At 42.6% G+C, this 16679-nt stretch overlaps 1 protein-coding gene across 4 annotated transcripts in view; it reads right to left on the reverse strand.

Moving 5' to 3' along the window:
* Positions 1-16427, reverse strand: part of TRIT1 (tRNA isopentenyltransferase 1) — an 82727-nt gene extending 66300 nt beyond the window's left edge. For all 4 annotated transcript variants that reach the window (XR_006601728.1, XR_198597.3, XM_013045486.2 and 1 more), the window contains exon 1: positions 16228-16427. Coding sequence is in view for 2 of the 4 variants with exons in the window: in XM_013045486.2 (XP_012900940.1) it covers positions 16228-16401 (174 nt within the window). In the remaining 2 variants the exon portion in view is untranslated. The remainder of the gene's footprint in view (positions 1-16227) is intronic.
* Between the last annotated feature and the right edge of the window lie 252 nt (positions 16428-16679).

The raw sequence follows: 16679 nt of genomic DNA on the forward strand, positions 1-16679 counted from the left end.
CAATGTGCACCTGAGAGCGAGAACCACTGCCATAAGAATTACGCAAGGCACTAGCAAGATATAAACCAAAAAAGGAGAGTAGGAAACTGACTGGATAGCTCGGTAGCTAACCAAGAGTACCAGTCCCGACAATGTAGAATCCCTTATTTCCTCTGCTACATCATGTGTAGGGGACCACAAGGGAAGAGCAACAGGCACAGTGAAGGCAAGGACTTCTTGGATATACCTTCATTCACACTAGAACATCAATAATATTTTTTAGCCACATCTGTAAGTTCCAACGGTTCAACAAATTATAAATCTATTACAACATTCTCACTTTTTAAAAACAAGCTCTATGCCCAACATGGGGCTTGAATTCACAACCTCAAGATCAAAAGTCACACTCTCTACTGAGCCAGCCAGGCACCCCTATAACATTCTATTTCTAAAAGAATGTTAAAACCAACTTGTACTTTTAAAAAAATGTACAAGAACATACAAATTTAAAACATTTATGACGAGACATCTGGGTGGCTCCATTGGTAAAGCATCTGCCTTCAGCTCAGGTCATGACCCCAGGGTGCTGGGATAGAGTTCTGCATGGGGGTCCTTGCCCAGCTGGGAGCCTGCTCCTCCCTAATGGCTGCCTCTCCCCCTGCTTTTGCTTCCCCCACCTCCCTCTGATAAATAAATAAATAAAATCCTTAAAAAAATAACAAAACAAAACATTTATGACCAAAAAAATCATACAAAAGACAAATATGACCAATTGAAAAAATACTTCCAACACAGGAGTCTGCACAAAAGATTAAAACTTAACAATACAGAGGCACCTGGGTGGCTCAGCGGGTTGAAGCCTCTGCCTTCAGCTCAGGTCATGATCCCAGGATCCTGGGATCGAGCCCCGAATCCGGATCTCTGCTCAGCGGGGAGCCTGCTTCCTCCTCTCTCTCTCTCTGCCTGCCTCTCTGACTACTTGTGATTTCTGTCTGTCAAATGAATAAATAAAATCTTAAAAAAATAAAACACTTAACAATACACAAATCCTCTTACAAATCAAAAACACAAAAATGAAAACCACTATATAGACATGGACACACACAGGTATGAGCATGACATTCAAAAAGAAAAACACAGGGCGCCTGGGTGGCTCAGTGGGTTAAGCCTCTGTCTTCAGCTCAGGTCATGATCTCAGGGTCCTGGGATGGAGCCCTGCATCAGGTTCTCTGCTCAGCGGGGAGCCTGCTTCCTCCTCTCTCTCTCTCTGCCTGCCTCTCTACCTACCTGTGGTTGCTGTCTGACAAATAAATAAATAAAACCTTTTAAAAAATACAATAAGGGCGCCTGGGTGGCTCAGTGGGTTGGGCCGCTGATCTCAGGGTCCTGGGATCGAGTCCCGCATGGGGCTTTCTGCTCAGTGGGGAGCCTGCTTCCCTCTCTCTCTCTCTCTGCCTGCCTCTCCATCTACTTGTGATTTCTGTCAAATAAATAAATAAAATCTTTAAAAAAAAATACAATAAAATGGCTGATATTGGGGAACCTGGGTGGCTCAGTGGGTTAAATCCTCTGCCTTCGGCATAGGTCATGATCCCAGGGTCCTGGGATCAAGACGCACACCGGGCTCTCTGCTCAGTGGGGAGCCTGCTTCCTCCTCTCTCTCTGCCTGCCTTTCTGCATACTTGTGATTTCTGTCTGTCAAATAAATAAAATCTTTAAAAAAAAAAAAGTTAAAAAAAAATAAAATGGCTGATGTTATGTGAATTTCACCTCAATAAGAAAAATAATGTAAGTAACCTCTAATAATCTTAGAAAATTGGAAGGGGGGAGAAGGTAATGTGTACATCTTCTCATCCAGTATTCCTATTCTAGGAATTTATCCTGAAGAGAGAATCACACAGTCCAAAAAGATATACGTATGAAGATGTTCATCTCCGCATCATTTATTATAGCAAAAAACAACCCTCCAAATGTCCTTCAGTAGAAACCTAGCTCATAGCAATACACCTATAAAATAGAATACATAGAGATTAAAAACAGAGAAGTAGAAAGTTGGAGAGCTTACACTATCCAATTTCAAGATTTAATACAAAGCCACAGTAACCAAGACAAAGCAATATTGGCAAAAAAAAAAAAAAAAAAAGACACACAGATCAATGGAAAAGAATGCAGCCCAGCAATAGACCTGCACAAATATAAACTGATTTTTGACAAAAGTACAAAGGCAATTTAATGGAGAAAGGATAGTCTTTCAAAAACAGTGCTGGTACAACTGAACATTCATAATATCTCAACCCTTATACAAAAATTTATTCAAAATAGCTCATAGACTTAAATGTAAAATACAAAACCACAGAACTTTTCTTTTTTAAATAAAACTTTTTAAAAAATGGTGAGAAAATCTGTGTGACCTTGGGTTTGGCAATTTTAGGATAGGAAATCAAAGACACGATCCATTTAAAAAGAAACAAGAGAAATTGGACTTAGTGAAAATTTTAAAACTTTTGTTCTGTGAAAGACACTGAAGAAAATGAAAAAATAAGCCACAAAGCAGGAGAAAATATTTGCAAATAACATATCTGATAAAGGATATGTACCCAGGATATACAAAGAACTCTTAAAAGTCAGTAAGACAAACACACCCCCCAAAGATCTGACAAACACTTCAAAGATACACAGATGGCAAATAAGCATATGAAAAGATGCTCAACATCATTAGCCTTTAGGGAAATGTAAATTGACCACCAAGAGATACCAGTACACACCTATTAGAATTGCTAAAATTAAAAAAAAAAAAAATCCTGGAGAGAATACAGAAGAACAGAAATTCTCATTCACTGCCGGTCAAAAAGCAAAATGGCACAGCCATTCTAGAAAAAACTTCAGTTTTTATTTTATTTTTTAAAAGATTTTATTTATTTATTTGACAGACAAAGATCACAAGTAGGCAGAGAGGCAGGCAGAGAGAGAGGGGTAAGTAAGCTCCCTGCTGAGCAAGGAGCCTGATGTGAAGCTCAATCCCAGGACCCTGAGATCATGACCTGAGCCAAAGGCAGAGGCTTTAACCACTGAGCCACCCAGGTGCCCCAAAACTTTAGTTTTTAAAGTTAAACCATCAGCAGATGTCTGTAACAGCACAAAGGAAGTGCTAACAACTTGATGTCCTCTCATAAGTGAATGGACATACTAAGGTAGGCACATCCGTACAATGGAATGACACTCAGCAATAAAGCATAATGGACTCATACAACAACATGGGAGAATTTAAAATGTACTTTGCGGGGCGCCTAGGTGTCTGTTGTTGGCTGGGCATCTGCCTTTGGCTCAGGTCATGATCCCAGGGTCCTGGGACAGAGTCCTGCATCAGGCTCCTTGCGCAGCAGGGAGCCTGCTTCTCCCTTTCCTTCTGCCCGTGGCTCCCCTTGCTTGAGCTCTCTATGACAAATAAATAAATGAAAGATTTAAAAATAATAAATAAAAATAAATAATAAAATATACTCTGCTAAGTGAAAAAGTCGGACCCCAAAGGGCTGCATATTGTATGACTCCACATACACTGGAAAAGGCAAAAGCATGGTGATAGAAAACAAATCAGTGGTGGTTGAAAGTCGGAGAGGTGGAAGAGCTGACTACAGAGGCCACGCAAGGCAATTTTTAGAGTGATGGAACTGTTCAATATGGTACTGTAAAGGTGGGTACCTGACTGTATTTATCAAAACCCATAAAACTGGGGCACCTGGGTAGCTCAGTCGTTAAGCATCTGCCTTTGGCTCAGGTCAGGATCCCAGGGTCCTGAGATCAAGCCCAGCATCTGGCTCACTCCTTGGCAGGAAGCCTGCTTCTCTCTCTCCCACTCCCCCGGCTTGTGTTCCCTCTCTCACTATGTCTCTGTCAAATAAATAAAAACTTAAAAAAAAAAAAAAACATAAAACTGTACTCAACAAAGAATGCACTTTACTGTAGGCAATTCTTTAAAAAAAAAAAAACAACCAGAATGTCTGGGGATCCCAGGACAGAATACAGACTGCAACAAATAAATCTACTTGTATTACAAATGTATAGCATGACTTTACTGAAGGGCAGTGGAAGGAAGAAAAGGAGCTTACCTAAGTAACTGTGTAAAACGTTCTTATGACTGGATACTATAAGGCTAAAATGAGCAAAAAGAACTACACACAAACATTATACCTAATTGGGAAGTTTGTTTCTCACCTAAGTAACTACTGCAAACTACTATACAGGTTGCACAAATTGGTAAACACATTATAGACAATGAGAACCAAATTTCTTACTCTCTGAGAAAGAAGTCACAAATGGGCAAGGAAAGAAACACTAGAATGAACCTTGTGGTGCACAGTAGAGTCAGAGATACTGGTATAAACCCATGTTTATTTTCATCTATATGCAGATACTGACATAAACATAGAGATTTGTGTACACATGGAATAGTGCACATACATGTTTCCTAGCTTAAATCCTCTCCCCTTCAGTGTGGGCTAAACTTAGCACCTTCTTTCTTCCTTTCTTTCTTTCTTTCTTCCTTCCTTCCTTTCTTCCTTTCTTTCTTTCTTTCTTTCTTTTTTAAGATTTTATTTTTTTGACAGAGAGACACAGCAAAAAAGGCAGAAGCAGGGGGAGTGGGAGTGGGAGAAGCAGGCTTCCCACTGAGCAGGGAGCCCAATGCAGGGCTGTCCTGGGATCATGACCTGAGCCGAAGGCAGACACTTAACAAGTGAGGTACCCTGGTGCCCCAGCAACTCATTTCTAACAGAGAACAGAAAGGGACTTCACAGTGGCGAAATCTGGCAGACACATCCCAAACTAAATGATCAAGGTTAACATCACCAGAAATAAGTCATATTGCCATCATGCCCTGATATGATGTAATGAGAAGGGTACTTCACCTCTGTGGTTTGCTTTCCCAAAATCTGTAATGCTAGTGTAATCGTAAGAAACTATCAGACAAACCCAAATTGAGAAACCGTCTACAGAAAAGCTGACCAGTAGTACCCTTCAGAAGTCAGAGACTGGAAACACCTGAGAAACTGCTACAGACTGGAGGAGTCAAAAGAGACACGATGACCAAAGGCAACATGGGACCCTAGATAGGATCCCGAAAACAGAAGATATTAGTAGAAAAACTGGTGAAATCCAAATAAAGTCTACAGTTGAAAGTATTATATCTATGTCAATTTCTTAATTTTGGCAGATGTACCAAGATGATATATGATGCTAATTTTAGGAGAAGTTGGATAAAGGGTATACAAGAACTCTCTGCTATCTTTGAAACTCTTATGTAAATCTATAATTACTTCAAAATTTAACAAACAACAATGACAATGTAGAACAGAGTTTAACTTCAGTATAATATATTGATATTTTGGGCCAAATAATTCTTTGTTGTGAGGAGCTGTTTTATGCATAGTAGGATCTTAAGCAGCACTCCTGATCTCTACCCATTAGATGTCAGGAACCTACCTCCCCAGTTGTTACAACCAAAAATGTCTCCAGAAATTGCAAATGTGCCCTTAGGGGGCAAAATGACCCCAGGTTGAGACCACTGATATACAGTTACATTAACACATAAAGAGGGCTGCCTGGGTGGCTCAGTGGGTTAAGCCTCTGCCTTCAGCTCAGGTCATGATCTCAGGGTCCTGGGATCAAGTCCCATATCAGGCCCTCTGCTCAGCAGGGAGCCTGCTTCCCCCTCTCTGCCTGCCTCTCTGCCTACTTGTGATCTGTCAAATATAAATAAAATCTTTAAAAAAATAAAAAATAAAAAGGTAACATACATAGGGGCACCTGGGTGGTTCAGTGAGTTAAAGCCTCTGCCTTCTGCTCAGGTCATGATCCCAGGATCCTGGGATCAAGACCCACATCAGGCTCTCTGCTCAGCGGGGAGCTTGCTTCCCCCTCTCTCTCTCTCTGCCTGCCTCTGCCTACTGGTGATCTCTGTCTGTCAAATAAATAAATAAAATCTTTAAAAAAAATTAAAAAGATAACATACATAAAACCAACATAAAAACATAAAAATATCCATAACATATTGTTAAGCCGGGGAGAGGCAAGCAAGATACAGAATATGAAATGTATGGGGCGCCTGGGTGGCTCAGTGGGTTAAAGCCTCTGCCTTCAGCTCAGGTCATGATCCCGGGGTCCTGGGATCGAGTCCCGCATCGGGCTCTCTGCTCCACGGGGAGCCTGCTTCCCCCTCTCTCTCTGCCTGCCTCTCTGCCTACTTGTGACCTCTGTCAAATAAATAAATAAAATCTTAAAAAAAAAAAAAAGAATATGAAATGTATGAGTCAATTTATATAAAATTGGATGAACCTTGAGGACCCTATGCTAAGTGAAATAAGCCAGTCACAAAAGAAATATTTTTGATTCCACTTATGTGAGGTACTTAAGAGCAGTCAAAATCATGGTTAAGGTTACCTCTGGATGCTAAGACTATGGTGATATATCCTTTGTACTTTTCTGTGTTAATTCGGATTTTTTCAAGAAGCATGTCTCTTTCTTCGAAATCTAAAAGGCTTTGTTCTCTATCATTTTTTCTCATACTTCCAGTTTAATAACCAAAATCCTAGATTCTGCCTCCAAAATGCCAAAATGGTTACCTCTTCTCCCTAGCCACAGTCCAACGCCAGCCCCTCTCATCCAGGCTCATGTAACCAAATTCTTAGCCTGTTATCCCTCTCTAACCCACTCTTCACTTCGCCATCAGAATTACCCAATGAAACAGACTTACTGTCACTTCCATGTCTAAAACCCCACACCTGCTGGCATTCCTTTCAAGGGACTCTACAATTTGTTCAACGGGTCTTATATTTTTAGTTTCATCATCAACTACTGTCCCTCAAGCATCCTCTATGCCAGATAATTGCTCGTCACTCGAAAACACACATGCTTTGCTCATGCTGTTCTTTTGTCAGGGAAGTCTTTCTCCTCTACCTGATAAAATGTATACAGTGACACAGAGGACACAGAGGAAAAGAACGGGATGCGGGGGCACCTGGGTGGCTCAGTAGGTTAGGCGGCTGCCTTTGGCTCAGGTCATGAACTCAGGGTCCTGAGATCAAGACCCACGTCGGGCTCCCTGCTCAGTGGGAAGTCTGCTTCTTCCTCTCCCTCTGCTTGTGCTCTCTCACTCACAAGCTCTCTCTCAAGTAAATGGATAAAAGCTTAAAAAAAAAAAAGAAAGAAGAAGAAAGGGATACAGGATGGACAAATATAAAGAGGTGGAGGAAAAAACATAGAAAAGCAGAGATGAGGGCTCAAGAAAGTAATTTTCTGTAGGGCTGAGATAATAATAGTGCCTACCTCACAAGGCTGTGGTGAGGAGATTAAATTAGGTAATATACGTCAAAACTTTTATTTATTTATTTATTTTTAAAGATTTTATTTATTTATTTGACAGAGAGAAATCACAAGTACACTGAGAGGCAGGCAGAGAGAGAGAAGGAAGCAGGCTCCCTGCTGAGCAGAGAGCCCGATGCGGGACTCGATCCCAGGACCCTGAGATCATGACCTGAGCCGAAGGCAGCGGCTTAACCCACTGAGCCACCCATGCGCCCCACGTCAAAACTTTTAGAACAGTACCTGGCATATACACTATAATTGTCTACTATGTTGTGATGATGATGATGATTTTCATGGTAAGACCTGGAACTCTAGATCCCACAATGAGGAAATAGCAGTGGTGAAGCTCTAGCTCAGAACCAGAACCCCAAAGGTAAGCAAGGAGGCAAACAGGACCACAGTCTGATTCAAATTTATCTGAAGAATTCAAACTACACAAGAAACCAAAAACAACTTAGGTAAGCCACATACAAATCACAAAGGTGAATTCCTATTTACCCCAAATAACTTGCATGTCTCGAATATATACTCCTTTTGAAGAAGAGCAGTTTCAACACCTTGCCCCAAGCACGGAAACATCAGGGCAGCATTTCATCCTCACTAATCGGAACCTACAAGTCCTATCTATGCTCGCCTATGGTTTCTCATTTGGCCAGTGGCAACTTCTCTTTCCTTATATAACATAGGATGTTTGATTCCAGAGTTCTTCCCATAGCTGCAAAAAAGTGAATATACAGTATATGAACAACCCACCCAGGTTTAATACTGTAGGCAAAGGAAAACTAAATTCCGTCACAATGGAGGTGATCTAAGGGATCTAGAAACTCATAACAGATTTTTTAGATGTGTCAAAAATTTTGAGATTTCCCTCTTAGCCTCCTGTCAGGCTAAGGTATTTATTTTTTTAAAGATCGCTTCTGGGGGCGCCTGGGTGGTTCAGTGGGTTAAGCCTCTGCCTTCTGCTCAGGTCATGATCTCAGGGTCCTGGGATCAAACCCCAACATCGGGCTCTCTGCTCAGCGGGAAGCCTGCTTTCCCCCTCTTTCTCTGCAAATAGCCTCCAGATAGCTCCCATCTCTCCTGGGTAACAGATTTTTGTGACTTTTATTTCATGTCCTACTAAGCCACTGTGATCCACCCTCCCATCTCTCCTTTCATAGCCCTCCCCCATGCATCCCAGATCTTCCTTGAGCACTATCAGACAAATAGTCCTTTGGTTTTAAAAAACAAAAACAAAAAACTGCTCCTAAATTATGTCCCAAAGCAGACAAAAAGAACGCAGAACTCCGCCTCTATTAGATGACACACAGCCTGCTCACAAGTCAGATTGCCAAAAATCATTTGCTTCTCGTCTTGTAGGTTTAGACAAACACAAAGGGAACTGTGCTCCTATGTATGACTACTGCTTCTCCACAGGACTTGAAGAACTAAGGCATTAGAGATACTTCCTCTCTATAAACCCAAATAGAACACTTTGTTTATTTTTCTCTTGGCATATAGTTGGCAGTCTGTATTTCCAGGCAGTCATTGTACATCTTTTGGCAAGTGCCTTCATGTTTCTCAGTACAATGTTTCATCCAGTGACTGAAGGCGATGTATTGTACCTTGAATTTACATGCCAAGAAAAAGACTCAGACTGAAAAGAAGACCTTCAGTATCATCTTCCTGCAATATATCAGACACTACACTGGAATCAGAAGACCTAGATCCAATTCCCAGGTGTACCAGTATCTTGCAGCGAGATCTCTAGCGTGCGTTTAATCTTCTGGGCCTCAGTTTTTCCATCCTGGAAAACAGGGATTGCATTACCTGTCCTTCCTTAAAAGCAGACTCTTACCACTGATTAACAATATTTAGTTTCTATAATTTATGAAACTGGGGTTTGGAAAACTCAGGAAATTAAGCACAAATGCTGTTTTTCACTTTTGTCACACCTGCCATGCAAAAATCCAAAGCAGAGTCCAGCAGTAGTCCCTAAGCAAGTAATTCCTCAGAGTGTTTCTGATGTCCCACTCAACAAATTAAGTGCATGAGAATGGGAAGCAAAAAGCCAGGCAGGACCTTCGTATGCTACATGGCTACAGAAGCAAGTCACCATTAGGCTCCATGACAACATTATCATCCTAAGATATACTACCCTTAACACTCCACTGTCATTTTCCCTCAAAGAAGCTACCTCAATACTTAAAGCACTTACTTATTCAATGTTTACAAAAATGATCACTTTCCCTAGAAGGGAACTGCCCCAATAGGGATGGCCCTACAGTAAAGGTAGCACAAAGGGATCTCCCTACAGCTAAGGTAGAACAAAGGGATAACAAAGTAAGTATGGGGTGCAAGACAATTTAAATTTTAAGACAGGGGCGCCTGGGTGGCTCAGTGGGTTAAAGCCTCTGCCTTCAGCTCAGGTCATGATCCCAGGGTCCTGGGATTGAGCACTGCATTGGGCTCTCTGCTCAGCAGGAGGCCTGCTTCCTCCTCTCTCTCTGCCTGCCTCTTTGCCTACTTGTCATCTGTGTCTGTCAAATAAATAAATTCTTAAAAAAAAAAAAAGTTCATTTTCAAAAATAAAAAATAAAATAAATTTTAAGACAGTGTTTTGGGGCATCTGGGTGGCCCAGTCGTTAAACATCTGCCTTCGGCTCAGGTCCTGATCCCAGGGTCCTGGGATAGAGCCCTGTGTTGGGCTCCTTGCTCACTGGAAGGCCTGCTTCTCCCTTTCCCACTCCCCCTGTTTGTGTTCCCTCTTTCAGTGTCTCTCTCTCTCTCTCCTCTCTGTCAAATAAATAAATCAATAAAATCTTTTAAAAAAAAGTGTCTTGCAATCCTTTTTGAATTACTATTACACTTACAAAATACAAAATTCTAGACATCATTCCAAAAGGATTAAAATGCAAATATTTGTTTTTTAAAAAATCAGTGGGTTAAGCCTCTGTCTTCAGCTCAGGTCATGATCCGGGGGTCCTGGGATCGAGTCCCACATCGGGCTCTCTGCTCGGCAGGGAGCCTGCTTCCTCCTCTCTCTCTCTGCCTGCTTGTGATCTCTCTCTCTGTCAAATAAATAAAATTAAAAAAAAAAAATCAACTTGGAACTTTGGAGGAACATTCTAATTATCACACTTTCCATTTGGTTACTTTTTTGTCTGTGTGGCTGTATAACAAAGTTTACTGTTCCATCTAGGCTCTCCACAAGGCCAAGTTTCTCTTTAGTTTCAGTAAACATTCTCTCCAGGTATCATTAAATTACTGACATTAAATTATATCTCTTAGTTGCAGCAAGTTTTATCCCCTTAAGCCGCCCATTATGTGGCCACCACTAAGCTTCAAACACTCCACCAGACAGACATCACCATGAATTCACACTACAACTCACAATATGAACCCTAAAATACATTTTCAATCCTGATGAAAATGTAGCACACTCCTGGGAAAGAAGAGTGGCACACAAGTTAAGAAATTCTCTCAGGGGGGCGTCTGGGTGGTTCAGTGGGTTAAGCCTCTACCTTCTGCTCGGGTCATGATCCTAGGGTCCTGGGATTGAGCCCCATATGGGGCTCTCTGCTCCGCAGGGAGCCTGCTTCCCCCTCTCTCTGCCTGCTGCTCTGCCTACTTGTGATCTCTGTGAAATAAATAAATAAAATCTTTAAAAAAAAGAAAAAAGAAATACTCTCAGGGCGCCTCAGTGGCTCAGTCGTTAAGCATCTTGCCTTCAGCTCAGGTCATGATGCCAGCATCCTGGGATCAAGCCTCACATCAGGCTCCTTCCCTGGCTGGGGGCCTGCTTCTCCCTCTCCTACTCCCCCTACTTGTGTTCCCTCTCTCACTATCTCTCTCTCTCTGTGTCAAATAAATAAAATATTTAGGGGGGAGAAAAAAAAGAAGTAACTCCCTAATGATTGAGCACCACTGCTCCTGCCTCATCTATAGGGGATGGTTTCCTGTGGACAAAGCAGTAGGCATGGAAAGTAAACAACGATGTTCAACTCCAGGTTTGCTACTTACTGTAAGACCTTATTGCAAAGCCTGTTTCCTTACCTGTGAAATGACAGTATCTACCTTACAAGGTTATTGTGAGATATCAAGCATCTGTAAGTATATTATTAAAAAAATCTGCTATACAAATTTAAGTTATTATTATCATTCTGCCTGTGTATTTATTCGCAATTGAAAATGCTCTTTCAAGGAGCTGGTAATCCAATACTAAGAATGTCATTTTTTTTTAAAGAATATCACTTTGTACACCTGAAACTGAAAATGTAATGTGTGTCCACTATATTTCAATTCTTTCTTTAAACATAATTTTGTTCATATGCTTACCAAAAATTCTGAGTCAACCTCAAGTGACTAAAAAGTGCAATCTCCTTTCTCTGGATAAAAAATAAGTGTAACAGGGGCACCTGGGTGGCTCAGTGGGTTAAAGCCTCTGCCTTCCGCTCAGGTCATGATCCCAGGAAGGGTCCTCGGATCGCAGCACACATTGGGCTCTCTGCTCAGTAGGGAACCTGCTTCCCTCCTCCCCCCTGGCTGCCTCTCTGCCTACTTGTGATCTCTGCCTGTCAAATAAATAAATAAATAAATCTTAAAAAAAAAAAAGGCAAGTGAAACAGATAACAGGGACATGTAAGCAAAGATAGAAATGAAGAACTGTGTATGGCCACGTAAATGGGGCTGTGATACTTTATATAATTATTTAGACTGAAAAGTAAAATCAAAGATCAAAGTTTTCCAATAGGGACCAAAAGGAAATGTTACAAATATCCATGATATAATCAAAACTAAACACAACCGATAGCCAGTTCAGAAAGCTGGATAATCTTCAAAGTGTTTTCATATCAATTAATCCTCATGGCATCCCTAGGATGAAAGAAATTTAAGTCTTATATTTCAGTTACCTATATAACCACAGGAAAAAATCTGAATGGATCAAGATGTGCTGTTTTAATAAGGCAAGCCAACAAATATTTCATCTGGGGCACCTGGATGGCTCAGTCGTTAGGTATGGGTCGGCTTGGGTCATGTTCCCAGGGTCTTGGGCTCCAGCCCCCATCAGGCTCCCTGCTCAACGGAAAGCCTATTTCTCCCTCTCCCACTCCCCCTACCTGTGTTCCCCCTCTCGCTGTCTTTCTCTCTCTGTCAAATAAATAAAATATTCTTTAAAATATTTCATCAAGGGGCGCCTGGGTGGCTCAGTGGTTTGGGCTGCTGCCTTCGGCTCGGGTCATGATCTCAGGGTCCTGGGATCGAGCCCCGCATCGGGCTCTCTGCTCCGCAGGAAGCCTGCTTCCCTCTCTCTCTCTCTGCCTGCCTCTCTGCCTACTTGTGATCTCTGTCTGTCAAATAAATAAATAAAATCTTTAAAAATATATATATATATTTCGTCAAATATTAAGGGTCTACCATATCATCAGCACTATACAAGGCACATTGACATGACCTATTTTATACCGAACACCACCTCTGGCAACCTCAACCTTAAGGTACAGTTATGAGAAAAGAAACACTCCTGAGATATGGATAACAGCTATTACAGAGCTATATATACACGGCACTCATGGCCAGAACACACTAACTTACTTAAAAACAGATGTAAAATTGGGGCACCTGGGTGTCTCAGTCAGTTAAGCATCTGCCTTTGGCTCAGGTCATGATCCCAGTGTCCTGGGACGGAGCCCCTTGTCAGGCCTCCTGCTTCATGGGGAGTCTGCTTTGCCCTCTCCTTCTGCCCCTCCCCACCATTCATGCTTGTGTGCTCTCTCTCAAATAAGTAAAATCTGGGGGGGGGGGGGAAGATGATGTAAAATTAAGATGATTTACTGGGAACATTCCCCTGACAAGGACTGTTTGCTATATGAGAAAGATAGGGAACAGGGATTGGTGGTGCGTTATTTTATTTTTTATTTTTAAAGATTTTATTTATTTATTTGACAGAGAGAGAGAGAGACAGTGAGAGATGGAATACAAGCAGGGCAAGAGGGAGAGTGAGAAGCAGGCTTCCCGTGGAGCAGGGAGCCCAACATGGGGCTCCATGCTGGGATCATGACCTGAGCCGAAGGCAAATGCCCAATGACTGGGCCACCCAGGCACCCCGGTGATGTCTTACTTTAAATGGGATGATCAGAGAAGGCCTCAGTAGGAGGACATCATAGTAAAGACATAATGAAGAGAGAAAGCAAGCCACATGGTTAGAGGAATAAGTGCCACCAGGCAGAGACAGTAAGTACAAGAGTCTTGAAGTGGAGTCACACCTGCTGCACACTCTCCACCTACCCAGCAGACTTTCCCCTTGGATGTCCTGTTGCTACTCCCACTGTGCCTTGCCAAATCTTCCTGATTCCAAGGCTCACCAGACTCTCCCAGGCATACAAACCTGAATCTTCAGTCTATTATGTCCTTCATTCTTTCAGCAATCAGTGACCAGCTCACTGTAACATGATTATACCTTCAAAAAACGTTACATCTTGGGGCACCTGAGTGGCTCAGTAAGTTAACTGTCCAACTCTTGATTTCATCTCAGGTCATAATCTCAGGTTCCTGGGATCGAGCCCCATGGTAGGCTCCACACTCAGAGAGGACTCTGCTTTAAGATTCTCTCCCTCTCCCCCAGCTTGCTCAAGTACACACTCTCTCTCTCTCAAATAAATCTCTCTCTCTTTTTTTTTTAAGATTTTTATTTATTTGACAGAGAGAGATCACAAGCAGGCAGAGAGGCAAGCAGAAAGAGAGAGGGAGGAGGAAGCAGGCTCCCCGCCCAGCAGAGAGCCTGATGCAGGACTCAATCCCAGGACCCTGAGATCATGACCTAAGCTAAAGACAGAGGCTTAACCCACTGAGCCACCCAGGCAGCCCTCAAATAAATATATCTTAAAAAAAAAAAAAAAAAAAAAAAAAGTTACAGGGCACCTGAGTGGCTCAGTAGGTTAAAGCCTCTGCCTTCGGCTCAGGTCATAATCTCGGGGTCCTGGAATCAAGCCCCACGTTGGGCTCTCTGCTCGGTGGGGAGCCTGCTTCCCTCTTTCTCTCTGCCTACTTGTGATCTCTGTCAAATAAATAAAAAAAATTTTTTTTTAAAGTTACACCTCTCCCTTCCCCCGCATTCCTAACACCCACCCCCACATCCAATTCACTGTGCATACTGTTCACAAATGAATGCTTCTTACACACTGCCTTCATCATGTTACTCATTCTCCATTCCATCCACAATATCTACAATACCTAATGAACATCCTTCTTTCACTGACCTACATACACACTGTTCTACATTCACTGTCCTACATATTCACCTAAATCTTCATTCATGTTCCTTCCTTTGACATGCCTTTTCTTCTTATCTATCTAAACTTCACCTTTCAAGTCCCTTTTCAGAGAGCTTTACATGACTAACTATATCAGCCTTCAAGGATTTCTCCCTTCTCAGAAACTATATGGTTTAGTATAAAATCTAACATTTGTGGTTTCTCTCCTCCCTAACCATCCACCTTGCAAAGCATCATTAATATCATAGTTCAAACACTTTCTAATTGCTCTGTTTCATGTTTAGCTGGACTAAAACTCCCTGAGGAAGGGGATTATGATTTTCTCTTTCCAAAGAGCCTTGGAGAAAATAGCACTTATATTTTTAGCACCATGCACCCTATCTTGTATTAAATGCTTTACGCACTTTATCACATCAATCATCACAATTATGTTGTGTTACTGGTATTCTTCTTCCTATTGTACAGAAGAAACAAAGGCACAAAGAGGTCAGGCTGAAGTCACATATCTTAGAAAAGACAGGGCTGGGATTTGGGGTAAAGTCTGTCTCTCGAAGTTGACACAAAATAAAGGCTGCAAACTAACATTTGTTGAATCATCCTAATCATTTGTGTGTTGATGGCCATGTCACTCCAAATGAATTAATAAAGGTAGAAACCATGCCCATGCCCAGAAGTTTATCGGGTATAGTAGGGAGAAGGAATGCCTTTCCTTGCTGAGTACCCATCAGGTAGATACCAGACTCAGTGGCAGGCATTTCCCATCAAGCATCTCATTTACTCTGTAAAAACTCATTAACTGCAAATTATCTTCAATAAATAGGGTTTACAATTCCTCCATCACAGATTTACCCTAAATGTCAACCACTCTCAACCCAAGCCCAAATGCAACCGGGTGCCAGGTGTATTACCCTCCTCGGCTTCCCTCTAACTCAAGGAAGAGGACAAAGCCTCCTGGCTCCCATCAGCCAGTAGGGAGTTAAAAATCTCAACTTAAACATTTACCAGGTGCCTGGCCCCGGCCTTTTCAGGACCGTGCTCTCCATTCTAAAACTCACGCTCTCACTTATTTTGCACCACAGCCCTGGGAAGTAGGTGCCATTTTTTCCACTTTACAGATACGTTAAGCTCACGCGGTCGATGGCAGATTCGGAACTAGAATGCAGGTCTCCTGAATATCCACCCTGTTCCATTCCCTCAGGAGTTATTCATAGACGGTAACCGATTTATACCGCTGTCGCTGAGTACTCTAAATAGCAAAAGCGCTGTAACAATTTTCATTCAACAGGTATTTATTGGACGCCTGTCAACCATGTAGGTTCAAATGCCATCTCCTCCCCTTATTCGCTATGTGACACGGAGAAAGCCGTTTCATCTCCCTAGGTGAATTCCCTCAAGCGTCAATGGAGATAGCATCTATCAACAGCAACGTCTTGAGGAGCAAATGAGAGAAAACGGACTCAATCGCCTGACACTATGTCTGGTACACGGTGGGCCTCTAGTAATTATGGGTTCCCTTCACTCCACCCCACAAGCCTCGGGGTTCACCCACTACCACCATGCGACAGGGAATCCACTCGACCACAGGCCCGCAGGCGGCCTCTGGGTTTCGCAGGCCCGGGGCCAACCACACTCTTACCTGCATGGAGTCAGCGCTAACGATTTCTCCACCGAGCCGCTGGCCTAGCTGCAACGCCAGGGTGGATTTGCCGGTGCCCGTGGCCCCGAGAATCACTACAAGAGGCAGTGTCCGTGGCAGACCCCGTAGCCCGGCGCCCACAGAAACTGCTCGTGCAGCCGCCGCCGCCGCCATCTTGAAGATATCTGCGATTGCGCGGGAGCAGCTGTCCCCATGGCAACCGTCAGTGCGCCTGCGCATACGTAGGGTTCCGCGAGGAGGACCAGAGGAGGGGTGGGAGGGGCGAGACCACGGTTTCCAAGCTGAAGAAGCTTCGACATGCCTGTCATCAGCTTGCTGGTATCAGAGGCTCGACAATCTTCCTCTCTCCTTTTTGGTTGTTTTTTTTTTTTTTTTTAAATAACTGATTATCGATTTATTAAAAAGATTGATTTTTTTAGAAACTATCTCCT

Source organism: Mustela putorius, unplaced genomic scaffold, assembly GCF_011764305.1.
Source record: "Mustela putorius furo isolate JIRA1106 unplaced genomic scaffold, ASM1176430v1.1 tig00003853_pilon_pilon_pilon, whole genome shotgun sequence".
Classification (NCBI taxonomy): domain Eukaryota; kingdom Metazoa; phylum Chordata; class Mammalia; order Carnivora; family Mustelidae; genus Mustela; species Mustela putorius.